This window comes from Cynocephalus volans, chromosome 11 (assembly GCF_027409185.1).
Source record: "Cynocephalus volans isolate mCynVol1 chromosome 11, mCynVol1.pri, whole genome shotgun sequence".
Lineage (NCBI taxonomy): Eukaryota > Metazoa > Chordata > Mammalia > Dermoptera > Cynocephalidae > Cynocephalus > Cynocephalus volans.
In genome coordinates this window covers 36,687,831-36,703,450 of record NC_084470.1, presented here as the reverse complement: position 1 = coordinate 36,703,450, position 15,620 = coordinate 36,687,831, and the positions used below count along the sequence as shown (strand labels likewise).

Here is a 15,620-nt window from a genome sequence, read left to right as displayed (position 1 = left end):
TTAGAGACCTCATACCCAGCAGTCTGATGCTATGCGGTGATAAATCTACACACTTCCTGGGGTTGAAAAGCATATTATGTGCACATCCCCCAATACAGAATATGGTGTGGGGTTTCAGTACCTGTACTGGTGGCCTTTTAATGCAAGCTAAACACTCTTATAATGAGCGCGGTGAAATCCCAGACTCCTCCGCTCACCCTCTCACCACTTTGTTGTAATCCTCTTTCCTCTGCCTTAGCTCTTTTCTAAGGTATCGGCTCGCTTTTGTGTCCTGAAGTACTTAAATATTTTAATATAATTCTCCCTTTTTTGATGGACAAATTTATTTTCTATTCATCTTTGATGAAATGTCCAGAGATAGGATGTAGGTTGTTATGTCAATGAGATTCCTGTTTGTTTCTCTTTTGCAACAGAGCCCTTTCGATCAGTGCCATGTCATTCAAAGCCATAGAATGATGGCCATCATGTGCAAACTCAGTCATTCCAGTCTAAACTCCCTTGGGACACGCAGACCAATGTGTATCCAGTTCTTTTAGTACCAGTTCACATGTCATTATTTAGTTATTTTCTTTGATTCTTTTTATTTATTAATTTGCATCATAACTGGCCAATTAAATTGGTTAATTGTCTTGGTGCCTAGAATGTGAAGTATTAAAAGCCAGATGTTAGCTGGGATCCATTAAAGAGCAAAGGGTTCAGGCTTTTTTGTGAATAACAGAATATGATTATTTCTAGAATCCTCTCTTTTAAAAAAAAATTATTTCTATTATTGTATGCATTGTGTCCCAGATGATGCTTGGAACAACAGGCTTTTGAAGTAAACACTTATTTACATCCATACCTGCCATTTACAAGATAACATCCAATTAACATCTGACAATGCTTCACTCGGTACACCCCAAAACAATTGATGAAATTTTGAATGATAATGCAAGTTTACTTCGAGGCTATGTGAAATATTTGAGTCTGAGAAGGAGACTGCACTCTCATCCAAAACCTGCCAATAATTTATTTTCTTAGATTAAATTTGTCTTCACCATGTGGATCTCAAACTCTGTTGGGTATCAGAATTACCTTGAGAACTTAGTAGATATATGCATGCCCAGGCTCCATCCCACTTCAGAAAGTCTGGCTTGGCAGGTGATTCTGAGCCACACCAAAGTTTGAGAATCACTGACTTAACCCTTTGGGATCTCATCCTCCTAAAAAGAAATAGCCCATTGGGGTGAGTTTTGAAGGAACCAAAGGATATGGACATTAGACATAGTAATAGCAGGAAACTCCTGAAAACCATTATTACAAACCATATGTATATAGAGATATCTTGTAGCTTTCGCCACCAACAGCATACCCAATAAGTAGAATTTAAGGAGCCTGGTGTAGTGGCTGTCTCATCCCTCCTTGGGAATGGAATAGAAATTGCATGTGCCCCCCTGTTCTTGAGAGGATAAGAATCAAAAATCCTCCTTAAATAAATCCCTGTTAGTTTTCCCATAACCCAATTGGGACTTCCCAGTCTCCGGGTTTCCCAGTAAGTGCCTCTAACCAATAAACCTGCCAATTAAGCAACTGAATATTGTTATTGCAAATGTAATTAAAGACAGTAATTATGCGCTTGTAAATGCCTCCCCTGAAAGGAGCCCTTTTCCCAAACCATCTCAGCTGCTTTTCTTAGGAAAGTAAAAGGCAATCCTATCCCTTGCCTCTCCCCAAACATAGCCTATCCCTTGCCTCTCCCCAAACATAGCCTCCGCTGCTTAGAAGAAACCCCCTTCTTACTGGCCCAAGGGACATGCTAAGCAAGTGTTAATAGGCTGGCCTCGAAGGGGAATGTCCCCTTGGGGTGGAGTCCCTTTCAGCATCTCTCACTCAAGTATTGTTTCACTAGGGAGCAGTGACTATCCAGTTTGGCTGTATTTCTTAATTTCTTTTGGAGCAGGGGAATTGATACCAAATTTTAAGAATATCTGCAGAAAAATCAAAATGTAAGGGGCTTTACAAATGAACTTAACATTATTTAACTTGAGCTCTACAGGATGCAATTTACTGAGGAATTAGAGTCCCTGAAAATAAAGTAGACACCATAGAAACATGCATGGGTGAGAAGCTTTTTCATGTCTGTAGAAATAAAACGGATCTCTTTAGGCCAGAATTAACCCTTGCATTAAGTAGCTTTATAACAAGCTCATGACCCCCTCAAACCCTCATGGATAAAAGGTCCTTGAATGAGTTCTACATAGATGTGTTTAGCTTGAAATACAATACAATCTCCCAAGATCTCAATCCGTTCTTTCCTTTTAATGGATGGTGAGAATGACTGCCTGTGATTACACAGGAGCCGGCAGGGGTGAGAAGTGGAAGAGCTGAGTTCAGACCCTTTTGATTCACCATGCAATGAATAATGCCTTATAAAATCTGAAAAGAAAGAATCCACGAGTACTTAACTTACCTGACACAAGCCTAGTACAGCCCTTTGCACAGAGTAAGTTTTCAGAGCTCTTCTCTGAATAAGATCAATCATTACACCCTAAAGCTAGCATGTTGTACGATTTTTTAAAGGAGACTTATTGCTTATCGGCCAAATTTCAAGCCACAGCTTTCCCATTTACTTTAACAAAAAAATCATGTGTTGATTATTACTTTGTTATTGTTGCTGATGTTCACGGTCTTCTCCTGGGGTGGAAATAGAGTGTACACAGTTATTGGAATTTTCTCATGGTAACATGAAGACCCACGATAGTAATTGCAACTTCCGAAAGTGATTGAGCGTAGTTTACCCTTTTAGAGAAACCATCCTAACCAACATTGGCCAAAGATATCTGGTGGCTTTAGAGAAGACGCTCATGAAAACCTAAAGCATTTTTAACTCTGGTGTTAAGTCATTTAAAATTCATTTTAGAGGTTTGAAAGGCAGTTTAAAATTCTCTGTGCTGTACACAGGTCGGGATGGACTTGTCTCTCTAAACACCGGGGATATGAGTGTCCATGGTCTTTTGGTAATTTCAGCATAAAAGAAAATTCACATAAAAATTGTAGCCTTTCAATCACTGTATATGATCACTTTAAGAAGAGGACTCTATTTATGTTATATTTTTTCTACTTTTGACAAACAGTATCCTAATAATTTCTGGAAATATGGACGACTAGATGGATTACCTTTTTTTTTAATGTGTATAATATGTGTGTGTGTTCACATTATCTTTTAATTCTGTTTTTGCATGAACTTTTTGAAGTATCTGTGTGCATGTGTGTTAGCTTGCTCATTTTTGCTCTCTACTTTATGTTCATATACAGTAAAGATTTTCAAGGAGGTAAAACTTGCCACCAGGGAAGATTAGTGTGAGAAATGTTTCATTCTATTATTTCATCTTTTAGAGGAATTTATAATGCCTATAAATTAAATAGGAAGTCACTGTAAATTGAATGAATATAATATATAACATTCATAACAATTAACCACCTGGTACCCCAACCAAAGAGATTTTGGGCTCATCATTTTATCATTAGGGCTTTTAATCTGCCCCACAGCTAGAGCACTGTCTGCTCCCCTTCATCTGACCTCATTGCCAATTTGGGACTACTAAGTTGCAATCATTTACAAAACTTCCATTTGTAAGATCCGAGTCTCTTCTTTCTTTAGGTCATCAGGGGTAGGGGTGGTAAGAACAGAGTTGACATTCTCAGAGTGGCCACTTGAGGGTGTCCCACTTAAGTAACAGGGTGTCCCTCAGGTCAGCCTGTGATAAAACCCAAGTCAAACAAGGCTGAATCCCGGATGTTTTATGTCCTAAGGATCTGGAAAGTGTCCATGGCCAGCCCTGACCCTTAAGACCTCAAATGGTCATCTAAGCAGTAACATAAATTGGTATAAACTTGCCCTTGGGGCATTGCTGTGGAAGTGGAACTGGCAAAAGTACAGCCTTGCCATATAGGAACTAACATCTTTCTAGGCACTAAAAATAAGGGGGTAATGCACTGATTACTCCAATCGGCAACCCAACTGCAGTGTCTACATGCCCAGGGCTGACAAATTCTCCATCTTATCACTGCCATCAAGTAGAGGTGCATGTGAATACTGTCCACCCAAAGGAACTGAGAAACAACTTGCCTTCCAAAACACTGCATCGCGGCAAAATCTTGACAATGCCAACAGCTCGTCATCTTGTGTTTTTCAACCTTCCAGAAAATGGCCTTCCAGCCTGGGACAATCCGAAGCACTGTCCAGACCAAGAACACGACTGGAAGCTGGTAGGAATGTCTGAAGCCTGCCTCCACAGGAAGAGTCATTCAGAGAGGGGCAGCACGTTAAAAAATGAACAGTCGCCCTCACATCTCATCCCGGCCACTTGGACTAGCTCAATATTCCACCTGGACCATGACGATGTGAACGATCAGAGTGTCTCAAGTGCCCAGACCTTCCAAACAGAAGAAAAGAAATGTAAAGGTAACCAGATTCTTGTTAGACCCATTATTACGCGTTTCAACAAGAAAATAGAAAACCCTGTTGTAACTGTGTACTAAGTCTCCATTTCTTCCAATGTAGAGTGTCCATGTGTTTTCCCCAACTACTCTTTTACGAGATTTCTTTATCCCCAAATCTTCTTTTAAACATAAATAAATGAGTGGGATCCAAAGAAAAGCAGTTTATTTTAGTTCCATGTTGTGTTCAGACACTTGGGGAGAAGACGTTTTTATTTCTTTAATTAGCAGAAGGGTTGTTAGTTTTGGCTTTAATTCTGTTTGGGGTCTAAGTAGAAACAGTTATTGCTGTAGTTATGTAACTACTTGCTTTGAAGTGTGTGTGTGGGGGGGGGTGTACATTTCTTTTCCCAATTATGCCAGTAGCTAATGGGATGTCAATGCCTACCTTTAACCTAAATAGACAATTTATGCTTAAAAGAGAGGTTTTAACTTGTTGTCTTTTATTCATTAAATCCCTGTGTCATCATCCTGAAAGGAGAGATTATGGTGTTAGGAGGTTGTCACCTCACAAGGAAAAAAAAAAAATGTCGAACTGGCCTAAGTTCCTGATTGCATTAGATTGAACTGTTCTTTACCTCAGGTCCCCTCCACCCTGACAGATGTCTTTGTGCTGATCACATTATTGTCTTAGGGCTCCCCAAAATCTTAGCTTCTTAAATCGATTTGTGTCTTTAAATGTTCAAGTTCATGTAACTTCCCATTCTTTTTCAATTTAGCATTTTTCTGAGCTTTATTTTTAAATATAATTGATATATTTGGGGGGTACAGTGTGTTGTCTCCATACACGCATATATTATACAACGATTCACTTAGGGCAGATAACATATCTATCCCCTGAACATTTATCTTTTCTTTGCGGTGATTACAGCCAGCATCCTCTTTTCTAGCTATTTAGAACTATGCAATATAATATTATTAGCTCTAGTCAGCCTAGAACCCAAGAACTTATTCTCTCTATCTACCTGTAACTTTGTACCCATTAATCCTCTTCTTTCTCTCCCCCCACCCCCTCTCCTATCCAGCCTCTAAAAAAAAACCAGAAAATTTTTTCTTGTTTTTTCCTTAAGGATTTTGACTTATGATAAAGTTTTAAACTGTGTGTTTGAAGATATCACAATCATATACTAGTACATAATAATGAAAGTTTGTAAAGAGCCCTATATATGAGCCATGAAGGATTTTACAAACTGTTCTAACTTAAACATAAACACATGATTATATTTATTCTTCTTGCAAAAGAGCTGTTTTTTTAGCTTTTCTGAAAACACTTTGAAAGCTCCTTGGAACTACCAGTTTACCTGGGAAATTGAGTGTGCAGATCGTTTCAGGTGAAAATAAGGTTATCCAAAAATAATAGGGAAATAGTGTTATGAGCTCTGATTTGAGTTCTGTCAAAACCATATGTGTTTCCCTCAGAAAGGTTTGTGTTTGAATTGTCTCTCATAGTTATTATTTAGGATATTTGAAGAATTAGAAGGGATTTTTAGATAAAGACCAAAATAAGGTTTTTCAGTGGAGTCAGGATGTAGGATCTCTGTGTGTGTGCACGCATACGTACACACATTTGTTTGAAATACAAGTAAGATTTAATCTTAGCATTTGTGACCAGATTGTATATTCAAGTTTTGTGGGCTGGCCTCCAAACCATGTCAGTCCTTGGGTTACAGGGAAATGCCAACAGGAAACTCTACTGTCACCTCATGATCTAAGAACCTCATAAACTAAATTTGATTTATTCACAATTGGTACCCATATTCATTCATTCATTCATTCATTGAATTCATCTATGTCTCTGCCATTTAGGAGAAATCTTGGCCTTGAGCACCCAGAGATCCCAACACTACACTTTGCAGTTAGTTGGTGTACCTTAAAAGAAAGAGGAAGTAGTCTCTGTTTGAATCCAAGATGCTAAGTTTAAGACAGTGGTTAAGACCACAAATTTTTAAGACTGAAATATTTGGGCTAGAATCCTAGCCCCTCCATTTTCTGTCCTTGAGATCTTCCAACACACAATTTAAAATTCATACAATTGTGGATAGAATTAAATAAGGTAATATATTTAAGCATTTAGCATAGTCCCTGACATATTGCGCTCTCTAAATAGCAGCTATCATTATTGCTATGATCGTTATTATTAGTGATGTGTCATTAAATCACATAAATTCCTTGTTCTGCGCTGTGTGTCTGGTAAGGAATGGAGCAAAGGGAGCATGGCACGTGGGTACGGGGTGGGGCATGACATTTCAGGAGGTTAGAGGTGGTCATTCATTTCACATTCATTCAGCTCTCTTTTGCTAAAAGAGAATTGTTTAATAAGAAAATGTAATTAGTAAATTACAATTCTCCCTCAAGATTCTAGTATTAATAAGAAAACAGCTAAGGTAAACTCTCCTATGGGTTCCAGAGTAACCACAGGGTTCAACTCGACATGGACTTGAGGCAGTGCCTTGATTCAGCATGAAAATGACACCAGAAGCCTACGTTGTCATCACCCAAGAATCTTATAAACACAATTTCACACATTCACAATGGACACCTGTATTTAGTGAGACACCAGTGAGGCCGGGAAGACAATGTGATTAGTCAGTCTTTTCTCCACGGAGTTGATTCTTCTCTACTGTTCTGCTTGTTTGTTACCTCTATCCAGTCACTATGAGACGAGTTCTATTTTGATGTCCATTCATGCTGGGCATTTATTTCCTGGCTCTCTGTCTAGCTCCCAAGCATGCTTGATATCTGAGTCCTGGGCTACAATCCGTGCATTCACCCATTAGTGTTTACTGAGAGCTTACTATGTACAGGACATTGTCCTTGATGTCCAAGCATGAAGAAATGGCAGCAGGGCCAAAAGGACAACCAACTAGCCCTATTCCAAGGACCTCAGGTGAAAATGATAAGAACAAAATAGCTTTGAAGGATACAAAAAGTTAAGTCTGTGGTACAGGATCCAAAAGAACAAATTGACTGCTTAAAGTTGTGCACTAAGCGCATATCCCAAATCGATCATCTAGCCAGGCTAGACCGGTGCGCCTCTGAGTGTGGTTTGTGGACTAGTACCCTTCTGCAGAGTGTTTATTACCACTTCTATTGATACAAGCACAGAAATTGAGAGTAAGCTTTAGAAACTTTTATAGCAATTTGACATTGCCACTGACATCCAAATGCATGATCAGTGGAACCATCTCACTGAACAGGGTACAGACCAGGTGGGTGTTGTGAAGTTTGCCTGCTCAGTCACGGATGGCTAGAGCTATGTAAAAATCTTGTGCATTAGAACCATGCATTGGTCCAGAATGGAACAGATTTTTTAAAAATAGTCTTTTACTTCAAATAGTTTGAGAATCACTAATGTATGTTTAGAATATCCTTAAACATTTTTTTCTTTAGACTTATTTTTGGTACATATCTAACACTGTATTTGTTTTTCATTTTGGTCCAAATACTGCTCTTATTTTAATCTTCAAATACCTGTGCTCCTATCTGCTATGGTCATCCTACTTAATTGGTAACATATTTAACTAGAATAAGAGCTCTGAAGCCCTCACAACCTGTGGCAGAGCCCGTAGTTCAATTCTGTTCTAGTACCAGAGACTATTCAACCAGAAGCAAGTGACCCATTTCCTTACACAGCCCACCCCGACCCACGCACACCCATCCCTCTATCTCCATGCTACACTTCCTTGGAGTTTTTGTCACCAGTTGAACTGTGAGGACCACATCCTACTCCTTGTCTACCTCCTTCCTTTCCAGAGTCTGAGAAGACATACAGAGCTGCTCAAAGTGTGGTCCACCAGCCAGTGGTACTAGCAGCACCTGGAGCCGGTTAGAAATGAGAATCTCAGAGGCCACCCAGACTACTGAATTGGAAGCTCTGGAGGGGGCCCAGGAATGTGTGTATTATCCAGCCCTCCCAGTGATTCGGAATACTTGGGTATCAGGCAGTGCTTGAGAATGCTCCTAATCTCTTAGTCTAGGAAAGGGTCTGCCACCTAGTGGTCACTCTGGGAATGTGCATTTTTCTGCCCTTTCTTGACTGCACCTGAGGAGCCACATGAGCCCTTTTCATTCTTGATTGGGCCTTTTTTTAGGCCTGGTTTGCCTTAATTGCCAGATTGATGATCTGCTTAATTACTCTGCTTGGTAACACATCCCTCTAGGACTTGAGCCTTCTGTCTCAACTGGGGCCTGATGCTCCCCAAAGCTCTTACAAGACTTCCTCCCACTGCCCTTTCTATGCCCTCCTGACTAACCTCCGGGAGCCACCGGCTCCCACAATCCCACATGGAAGGGTAGTAGACAGATGCTGGACCTAACCAGCTGCTGAACCCAGACAGTCAGGCCTCCGTAGTGTGATGTTTGCGCTTGATGTCGATCAGGGACCTCCCTGAAACAATGAAACCAAGGCAGTGACTGACCCACCTCTCGGGTTGCATCAGAAAAAAAAATTTCTCTGTAAGCCTGCTCTATGCTTAATATCAAAGAAATTGAGGCTCAGATACCCAGGAAGGTAAGAGAAAATAGTCAAAATAATTTTACTAATAAGTTATTTTCTCTCATTACAAAAGCACTATATGTTAATTGTAGAAAAAATTAAAATTTCCACACATTTTTTTAATTACAAATAATCTTTACAAATCATTTGTAGTTCCATGCCCCAAGGACAAACACTGTTATAGTTTTTATTCTATTATAGTCTTTTTTTCTGTGCACATCTGTTTTCTACAAACTTAGGATCATACTAGCCATAACACTTGAACAGCTTTTAATGCTTAACCATGTATCATGAACATTTTCTCATGTCATTAAGTATTCTTCTGAATCCTGACTTTTATTAGCTATAGATTATTCTTGCTTATACATGTACCATAATTTATTAAACCAGTCCCCAGATTTAGACAAGTTAATGTAATTTTTAAAACAATATCTTATGTCAGCAAAGGGGCAGATTATTAACTCATGCTCTTTGTAAAGAGAAAAAAATGAATCAACTCAATGATGACAATTGTAAATGATGGACAATTCTCATTTACCAAAATAACAAAGTGTTCTAAAAATTGGAGTCGTAATTGCAAGTCATTGTGTGCATTATAATCCTTCAAGTTAGACATCCCTACTTTCAGTGGGTGATCGCTATCTTTGTCCTTAAGTAAAATACAAGGACATCTCCAGATGAATGAGTATTTTAGACGGCGGAGGATTAAAAAACCTTGGACCCTTCCACCAGTCCTAGCATCTGCTCCATCCATCTCTGCTTTGCACTCTGCCCCTGCTCACCATGCATCAGGATCTGCAGTCCCAGCTGAGAGTGCCAGTGATTCATATATCTCAAGAGCACTCTGAGAGCCTTAGCAATCAGCATGGGAAGAAGGGCTCTCTACAAGCTTCTGGCACTTGTAAGATAGCTGTGGGATCTGATATTTCAAATGCAGGGAAGAGCACCCCATAAGTAAACCAGGACAGACAGAAATAGAAGGGCAAGAAAAGGCGGGGGAAGCTATCATCTAGAGTGGAGGGGAGGAAAAAAACTGGAAACAGGACAACGTCAAAGGGAGGCAAACATCAGAAAGTCAAGGCTCTGTTCCATCCAACTTCAGTTTTCATTGAGATGCAGCCTGGAGCAGTGGATGGACCACCACAGGCTTGCTAAGGCCAACTTAGCGGTGTCTATCATACTGTGAAATGCGGTTATGACCCAACCATCCTCTTCTAATACTCTGTCCCATAGAAACACTCACACAATGGCACCAAGAGTTCAAAAGTATTCTTTGCACTTTTTGCTTTTGTTACGGATAAATTGAAAGCAATCTAAATGTCCATCCATAGGGGAATGTTCAAATAAATGATGGCATATCTGAAGTATCTGCTAGAAAAACTAAAAACAGATTTTTAAGAAGAGATGACATTAGGAATGCTTAATAGAGGACTTCCAGTCAAGATGGCAGAATAGACGGTCCCCAGCGTCACTCACTCCCACAAATCAACCAATTTACAACTATAAAAATGTAACATCAACCAAGCTGGGGCTGCCGGAACTCAAGGGAAGAGGAAGAGAGACCTACGGAGCTCATGAAGACGGGAGAAACCACGATGAGAGAAAGAAAAAACTGCTTGGAGCATTTTGGGCTGCAGCCACTTTAAGACTAGAGCTGCTAAGCACATGGAGCAAGAGCCAGCAGAAGCCGCAGCTGTGTCCTTCGGATGGAGTTACTTGGAGGTGGCAGGGGAGAAGAGGTTCTTGGTGGCCCCCAGGACAGCAAGACCACTAATAGGGTTCCTGTGAACCCATGGAGGAGCCAGAAGAGCTGAAAAAGGGACCAGCACAGGGCCCATCCCGTGGGAAGTGTTGCGATCATGGGCGGTGGGGGAGACAGTCCCACCAGGAGAACACTGGGACACAGCAAGGACAGCTGATCTGCTCCCCAATCAGCACAGGACCACTCAGAAGAGACTGGTCTGGAATGCAAAATTGCATGGGGTGCAGTTTGATGAAAAACTCAGGCCCAGATCAGGGTTTCTATACAACCCAGGTGCAACAGGTCACTGGGGAGCCAAAAGTACCTATAAGGTCAACCATTAATCCCTGAGCTGCACAAAAAGCCTTCCCTAGGGAAACAGTAGCAAAGCAGCAATTTAGGTCAACCACACAGCTTAAGTACTGGTTCCCACAGGAAGTTCCCCCATTTTAGAAATAAGCAAAGGACAAAAAATTAGTTCCAGCCCAGGCACACCACCAGCGCCTTGGGGCCTGCCAGGGGACCCAGGTCATGGAGAAGGTGACCTGACCCCCCTCCCACAACCAGGAACACCATGCCAGTGCCTCGGGGCCCACCTGGAGACCTGAGTCATGGAGCCAGGGACCAGACCCCCTTCCAAAACCACACCATGCCAGTGCCTCAGAGCCCCCCCCCCCCCGGGGAACAGAGGTCTGGAGTGGGGACCAGACACCCATTCCATAACCAGGCACACTGCACCAGCACCTCAGGGCCTGCCCAGGGACCCGAGGTATGGAGCGGGGACCAGACACCCCCCACAACCAGGCTCACCACCAGCACCAAGGAGCATGCCAAAAACATCTCCTCCATGTGGGTGGCCCACCACAGCCACCACAATAACCATGGCTGTCACGAAAGTGGCTAGACACCACAACCACCACACAGAAGGTCCACCAGCCACTGGAGTGCATTGTCACAAGGAGAGTCACCAGCAGAAATAAAGAAAAGAAGAGGATGTCTCTCCCCACATAGCGCATTTCAGAGTAACAGAAGAAGCATCTGCTCTATGATAATATCGGGGGACCTGATCACACCTCTCAGCATTGGACAGATCATCTAGGCAACAAATCAACAGAGTAACCATTATTCTTTCAGAAGGAGAGAAAAAAGCTAGGGTAATTAGAGGGGGGAGGGGGAGGAAGAGGGGGATAGGGAAAGATTGGACAAGGGGCATAAAGAATAATTACAATTTGTAACAATATATACGCTAGTAATATTGATTTGATCAACATATCTCAATGTTGAACCCCAAAAATATATATAATCAATTCTGATTCAATAAAAATTTTAAAAAAAGAAAAAATCCGACTAAAAAAAAAGAAAAAGGTTCAAAAACAAAAAGGAATGCTTAATAGAAAGCAAGTATTAAGAATAGTGTGATCCCATATGTAGCTTTAAAAGTCCATATAGTTATATGCACACAAATGTGCATAGAAAAAGTTCCCAGATACATGTCAAACTTGTTTCAGTCGATACTCCAAAAAGGAAAGGGTGAAATAAGGAAAATGCCAATATTAACTCCATATACAATGGCATTAAAACATTTTTTACAAGAATGCATTAATGAATAACTTGTGTAATTTTGTTTCAATGTTTAGATCATATGCTTTACAATCAGACAGTCTTAAGTTGATTTCTTGCTCTTTAATTCACCAGTTCAGGGCAAGTTTTTTTAACCATTCTGACCCTCAGTCCACTTAGTTTTAAATGGGATAATAATATCCAGCTTTCAGTTTTGCTGTAGAAATGAAAGATAATGCATGTAAGGCACCCAACATACTGCCTGGCACTTCATGGAGACTAAATAAATAACTGTTCTTAGAATAAAAACAATCTCTTAGCCTTGTGCCCCCCTCCTCCAGTTTTTGCCACCCTTTCTGATCTTGAACTATATTACAGAATTATATAAAGATAAATGAAGAGAAGCAAAACAAAACATCATGCACACAACTCTAGGAGAGGCATAAACAATTGAAAGACGAGTCCATAGCAACAACCAAGGTATTTTTTCAAAATCATTTTAAAATTAAAATTTTAAACAAGAAAAATATGAAGTAGCTGAATTATAATTTGAACCCAGGCAGTCTGGCTCCAGTGTCAAAGCTCTTTACTATCAAACTCTCCTATGACCCTAAAGGGCTAAAAATTCCAGACCCTAAGGAAGGAATCTGGCAGCACGGAGGAAATACTGATCTACTGTCAGCTGGAGGTGCAGGGCCGTCAGACCTGCGTGATGGGGGCGGTAAAGTTCAGCACACATCTCCTTATACAGTGTAGGCTCATATTCTGGTGCTGCCACTTACCAGCCATTGAATCTTGGGCAGGTCACTTAGCCTGTCTGAGCCTCAGTTTTCTCATCTGTAAAATGGGTACCCTCACTCATGGAATTGTGAAAAGAAACAAGCTCTTCAAGAATCTCCGGAGCACAGCAAGTGCTCAATAAGCAGGAGTTATCATCCTTATAAAGAAGCTTGGAAAGACTGAGAAGCTGACTGGGTATTAGGGGTGCAGAACACCCAAGTGGGAATAACCACTAAATTGATACAAATAGGATTAAAGTCTCTAAAGCCAGGAATATTGTGGATGCAAGGGGAGCAGACGCAATAGCCAAATCCCTTGACACTTCCAACAGGTAGTTTACTGACAAAATCAGGTGCAAGTGAATGTTAACTGATTGACCTTGCTTTGAAGTTAAAAAGGTTTTGTTGGAAGGGTCAAGGGTCGGCCTTATAAAGATGTTGTAGGTGACCACAGAATTGAAAGTCTTTCCCTTCCCCAGGGCATTTCCTACAATTGTCTGAATGCCTATGATTCCATTGTTGCCCTTTCTCTGTGGTCTTTCAAAATGCAAAAACTACCTGGCTGGAAATCTTGTCAACTTATTAGCATCTCCAAGTGAATAAATTGGATAAGACTCCTTTCTCCCTTGATAGGGTCCAATAAAGGCAGTGGAAGGAAGGGGGATGGAAGGAAGCCATGAACAGGGTGAGGATATCAGGGAATAGAAAGAAAACAAGGAGCAGGACTGCCGAGTATCACTGTGCAGGATGCGGGGTTGTGTGCTGTACAACAGGAAAGACATTCACCTCACACAGGCAAGGCTCTGACACATGCTCTGAAAACAAACCTCACCTACCTCATTGCTTGCTAACGGCTGACGCTGAACACAAATTTAAACTACCAAGAAATTCCACTCAAATTTAGACAAATGTGTGAATGGCATATTGATCATGGACCATCAAGATATCTCAAGAATCCTCAGGTTATGTAGCTGGTCCATCACATCAGATCTGAGGGACGTTGACCAGCGCTTAGTAGGATCACAGGGAATGTTTAGAAATAGATGGCCATGGTTCAGTTCTTGGCTCTGACACTTACCAATTATTTAACCTTGGGTAAATCACTAATTCTGTCCAATAAAGAATGCAGTCAGAGATTAATCAACCACAAAGAAACCAAGCACATGAATCCACGTTCCATTTTTAACATAGTTCTCCAATATGATAATCATATTTCCCCTTGTGGGGAAAAACAGGACAAAAAATACATTAAATCAGCACTGGCCCCAAAATTCTAAGCTATGATCACCATGAAAACAGTACCATCTCCAGGATAAACTGGTAAATCATTTGCCTTACACCACCTCTCTGTGTCCTTACTTCTCTTTGGGACACTTTTCCCCAGGAACATAGAAGTCTTCAGGCTATCCAGACCCCATTTTCAGTTACTCAAGAAATCTAGACTCTTCCCCCTTTAGTTTCTGAAAACATACTCCTGCTCTGCAATAAACTCATTTCCCTGATGGTATAGGTGACTGGCACTGGCTTATATCCTTACCTCTCCAGAGCAGGGTCGCTTGGAGATGAAGAGACTCTCTGCCAAAGGTAGCCTCTAATAGTGGAATTGCAGACAGAAGGGCAAGTATATTGAGGAACTATTTCACCTGTACTCATGACCTGCCGTGACACAGGGCTGGTTTTTCTCTCCAGTTATTCTATCCTGTGGCTGATTCTAGTGGTGAGCTGTATTTACAAATCAGTCTTTCAGGTCTCAACCAATTCAGCCTCCTTGGTTCAACTGGAATAGATATGAATTTGTTCATCTATCCACACTGCAAGGGTCCCAGAAATCTCGAGCTAGCTGAGATTTGGAAATAAGATGAGATTCAGAAATCCTTCATGTCCAGAACCATTCCCATGGCATTGACCTGACAGGATTATTATCTTTGGTGAAACTCTATCCTTATAGTATTTGCCAGTGCTGGTTTATACAAGGGACTTGACTTCATTAAACATTACTGCCTCTTAAAATAGAGAACTATACTGCAAATATGACTGTTTAACTCAGTTATCTATATTATGAAGTCACTTGGCATTTGAGTTAGAATATTGTGTGGGGGTTGATGGTTTATTAATCTAGATGGCAATATTCTGTGAGTGGCAGATTTTACCCCAACTAACCCTAGTTGCCCCATAATGTGCAGCTATAAAGTCCATGCTATTTTAAGTCAAGCCTCGGAACTAATGAAAAGATACTTATTGGGCTCTTTGTTTGCCTAGCTCTGGGAAGACCTTCTCATAATAAGCCTAAGATATAAAACCAAAGGTCAAAACTGTGTAAGTGAGAGAAGCTACTGCCCTTTAAGGGGAAAAAAAAAATACATGTTAATTTTTGCAGCCATTTCAATTGAATGGGTTTCCAAGGAAACAGGTATTTGCAATGAGTTCATCCCACTTAATATTTATGACCAGATATAGGGAATAGTGCTTTCTTGTTATCCCTTCCTGTTTCACATGATATGCTCGTTCTTAACTTTCCTTTGAAGTGATCTGTCCATGCTTGAGTCTTATTTCTTCCCCCAAAAAA

At 40.8% G+C, this 15,620-nt stretch overlaps 1 protein-coding gene across 8 annotated transcripts in view; it reads left to right on the top strand.

Moving 5' to 3' along the window:
- Positions 1 to 15,620, top strand: part of THRB (thyroid hormone receptor beta) — a 388,788-nt gene that overhangs the window by 293,356 nt on the left and 79,812 nt on the right. For all 8 annotated transcript variants that reach the window (XM_063113671.1, XM_063113673.1, XM_063113669.1 and 5 more), the window contains exon 4: positions 4,184 to 4,444. In XM_063113671.1, coding sequence (XP_062969741.1) covers positions 4,184 to 4,444 — 261 coding nt within the window. The remainder of the gene's footprint in view (positions 1 to 4,183; positions 4,445 to 15,620) is intronic.